Raw genomic sequence first — 3901 nt, 5'->3', positions numbered from 1 at the left:
CCGATCTCCACCAAAGTTGCTCGTATCCCGGCTGGTACCACGAGGAGGTACAAATAGGAGTTGCTGAATAAGAGGGTTTGAACCACTGTCGTGGAACTTTCTTTCACGGCGAGGTTAAAAAAACACAATCTTTTAGCGCGACAATGTAAATTGCTTAAAGCTGTAATAATCAGTTTAATCATTTTTAAGAATACATTAATATAATAAATTCTAAACTCACATTTTAGTGTTCAAAGTGTTTCCGTACTTCGTAGCCGTATATATTTTAATTTTAACTAATTTTAACCAGATTTTAACTGTTGCTGCCACACGTTCAATACGTTTTAACTTGTCGTGACGTTTTGTGCTGTGAGCATGTTACGCTGTACGGTTGGTAGAAGCTGGTGCAATAGAGATGCCGAAGCTGATAGAGTGGAGAACACGATTACTGCATCCGCGAGCTGTCATGATTCTGAAGGGTACTCGGATCCTCTTCGTTGTCCCGACATTCTCCGGCCCGTAAGACAGAGTTGTGCACCTCGCCAATCTCGGTTTTACCAAAATTCTCCTGACAGATGTCAATCACAGCGAGCTTTATGGCTGGACGCCGAATGATTCCGTTTTGCGTCTTCACCAACGCCTGCCTTGCAGTACCGTCTTTTCCTAGTAACAATTCGACGACCTGTCCACGTACCCAACTATTCCGCTTCCCTTCATCTACTATAAAGACCAAATCGCCGACTTTCAGCGGTTTACCACCTAAAAACCATTTCGTGCGCCTGGCTATCGTCGGAAGATATTCGCGTATCCATCTTTGCCAAAACCCGTCTAAAATGTATTTCGCTAAATTCCAATTGCTGCGCAGACACTGGAGCGCCTTCGTAGGCTCTTGCGGTGGTTGTCGTATACCATTTGAGCTTCCTAACAAGAAGTGAATTGGCGTTAACGCTTCTTGAACTTCCGATTCGAGCGGTATGTAAGTAAGTGGCCTGGAGTTTATCATACTTTCAGCTTCTAGTATGATAGTTTCGAATGTCTCTTCGTCTGGGACTCGTGGAGCATTTACAAAGGACTCTAGGGCTACCTTTACTGAGCGGACTAGCCGCTCCCAGACTCCGCCCATGTGGGGGGCCGCTGGCGGGTTGAAGTACCATTTGGTAGTGGTATTCGTGAAAGACTCAGCACATTGCTCGTTGATGAGTTGCAGTTGGTCCTGCAATTCGTTTGCTGCTCCTCGGAAATTTGTACCGTTGTCCGAGCAGATTTCGGACGGTGCGCCCCTTCGCGCAATGGATCTGCGAATACACATCTTGCATGATGCAGTAGACAGACTGTGTGCAACCTCCATGTGCACCGCACGCGTGGAGAAGCAGGTAAATAGGGCCACCCAACGCTTTACCTGGCTGCGCCCAACCTTTACCAGCAGAGGTCCAAAGTAGTCCAGTCCAACAATGGTAAATGGCCGTTCAAATGCGATAAGTCTGGTCTTCGGTAGCGGTGCCATTTTGGGATGAGTTGGCTTCGTTGCGTAGACTTTACACCACTGGCATCGTCCAGCTACCTTTCGGATAAGATTTCGTAAGCCTGGGATGTACGCCAGTTGTCGAACTTCGTTGCATACCGTCTCACGGTTTCGATGATTGAAGCGACGATGGTAGAAATCTACGAAGAGAAAGGTTATCGGATGGTTCGCAGCTAGTATAACGGGATACTTAGCTTCGATCGGCAAGTTGGGGGCGGCGCCGATACGACCATCCAAACGAACCACTCCCTCTTCATCGATAATTACTGTTGTTTTAAACTGCGGATAGTATATCGGTACCGCCCCCGAAGGCTTTATAGTTGTATTCTTCAGCAGCTCGGCAACCATGCCCGGGTAGGATTCTCGCTGGATAATTTTCCACAATGCAGTTTCTGCTTGCTGCTGGAACGTGCGTTCTAGTAGTTTAGGAGATCTACCCGAACGACGTTGGGAGATACTGATGAACAGGAACACGTACGCTGACGCTCGTAGCATTCTTTCCCACTTTGAGAATCGGGTGACTTCGATTAACGGTTCTGCGATTATACTATGAACATTCACTACATATGTTTCACTTTCTGGTTTGGAGATCGTCCAATTTTGCTGTGGCCATGACTCTTCAGGTTCCCAGAGGAACTCTGGTCCCCGAAACCATCTACTGCTTGGATCAAAACTTGGGCTTTGCCCCCACTTTGTAGCTTCGTCGGCTACATTTTGTTTTGTTGGAACCCATCGCCATTCACCAGGATTAGTATGGGTCAATATCTCGCCGACGCGACAACCTACGTATTGTGGGTATTTTCGTTGTGTTGAGTGTATCCAATGCATTACTGTGGACGAATCTGTCCACAGATATTTCTGATTAAATGGTAACTTGTGGTGATCGATAATGTACTGCAAAAATCTAGTACCTACAGTCGCCGCTTGCAATTCAAGTCTAGGTACAGAGAGAGGTTTTATTGGGGCCACTTTTGCTTTCGCACCAACTAGGGCGCATCGAGGTTTGCCTGCTACCATAAACCGGATGTACACGACACTCGCATACGCTTCCGTACTCGCATCCACAAACATGTGCAACTGAAGTGGCTGGCATAGCTCTGGAATACACGAGCCGAAATAGGCTCGAGGAACTGTTACTTCGGTTATCTTAGGCAGAAGGTTAATCCAACGCTTCCAATCTGCATAGATAGTATCATTCACTTCTTCATCCCACTCGCACTTTGTTCTCCAGGTGTCTTGGATGATAATTCTACCGTGTATGAGGTATGCGGCTAGCAAGCCGAGGGGATCATAAAGGCTCATTACAATCCGTAACACTTGACGTTTAGTCGGACGGACTTTGTCGCATACGAATTGACGAATATTCGTTATGTCAGCAGAAAAGGTCAACTCGTCTGTTTGCGGTAACCAGCGTATGCCTAGGACAGACTCCGAACTACCACTCTCCGTCAGGTTCAGCACTTTTACAAGCGAAGGATCTACTTCTCCTAGTTTATCCAAAACTTCCACTGAGTTTGAGACAAAGTTCCGCAAATCAAACCCTCCTAGACTGTGCACTTTTCGTACATCCTCTGCCACGCGAAAGACCTCTTCGTTAGTGTCCCGGCTGTCTAGAAAGTCATCAACATAGTGGCCATTCTCTATGGCCTCTGAAGCATCCGGGTACTTATCAGCAAATTCCTTCGCATTGAGATTTTTAATATATTGGGCGGAGCACGGGGAGCAAGCAGACCCAAAAGTGGCTACATCCATGACAAAGATGGTTGGTCTTTCATTGCAGTTACTCCTCCACAGAAAGCGTTGTGACTGTCGGTCCTCGTTCCTTATTCTTATTTGGTGGAACATTTCCTTGATGTCGGCGCACACTGCTACTGCTCGTTGCCTAAACCGATAAAGCACTGCGGGAAGAGGAGTCACGAGATCTGGACCCTTTAACATCTTCGAATTGAAAGACACCCCGTTGACCTGGGCTGCCGCGTCCCAAATCAGTCTTATTTTACTGGGTTTTTTCGGATTGGTTACTACACCTAAAGGCAAATACCAAACCTTTCGTGGACTCGTTTGAACGATCTCTTCATTCGTAGCGACGTGAGCGTAACCCTTATGCAAGTAGCTAGTGATTTGTTCCCGAACTCGTTCTTCAAGTCGAGGATCCCTGGACAGTGTTTTCTCCAGGCATTTCATACGACTTACGGCCATGCTCCAACTGTCCGGAAACGTGATGCTATCACTTCTCCATAACAGCCCGGTTTCAAACCCACCTGGTACCCTTTTCGTAGTGGACTGCAACAGGGATTGTGCTCTCTCTACCTCTCGGGACACGGGAGTAACGCTTGATGCAACTCCTAAATTTTCTGCAAGAAAATACTGCTTGACCATTTCGTGCAGTTGTAGATCAGA

At 47.0% G+C, this 3901-nt stretch overlaps 1 protein-coding gene across 1 annotated transcript; it reads right to left on the bottom strand.

The window, feature by feature from the left end:
• Positions 1-424: 424 nt before the first annotated feature.
• LOC128740235 (uncharacterized) lies at positions 425-3700 on the bottom strand. The gene has a single exon (XM_053835769.1). It carries the CDS (start codon positions 3698-3700, stop codon positions 425-427), a length of 3276 nt encoding a protein of 1091 aa, XP_053691744.1.
• Positions 3701-3901: the final 201 nt, after the last annotated feature.

The sequence above is a fragment of the Sabethes cyaneus genome, chromosome 3 (assembly GCF_943734655.1).
Source record: "Sabethes cyaneus chromosome 3, idSabCyanKW18_F2, whole genome shotgun sequence".
In the NCBI taxonomy this organism is placed as follows: domain Eukaryota; kingdom Metazoa; phylum Arthropoda; class Insecta; order Diptera; family Culicidae; genus Sabethes; species Sabethes cyaneus.
Note: the sequence above shows the minus strand (reverse complement) of the source record. Positions and strands in the feature narration are given on the sequence as shown.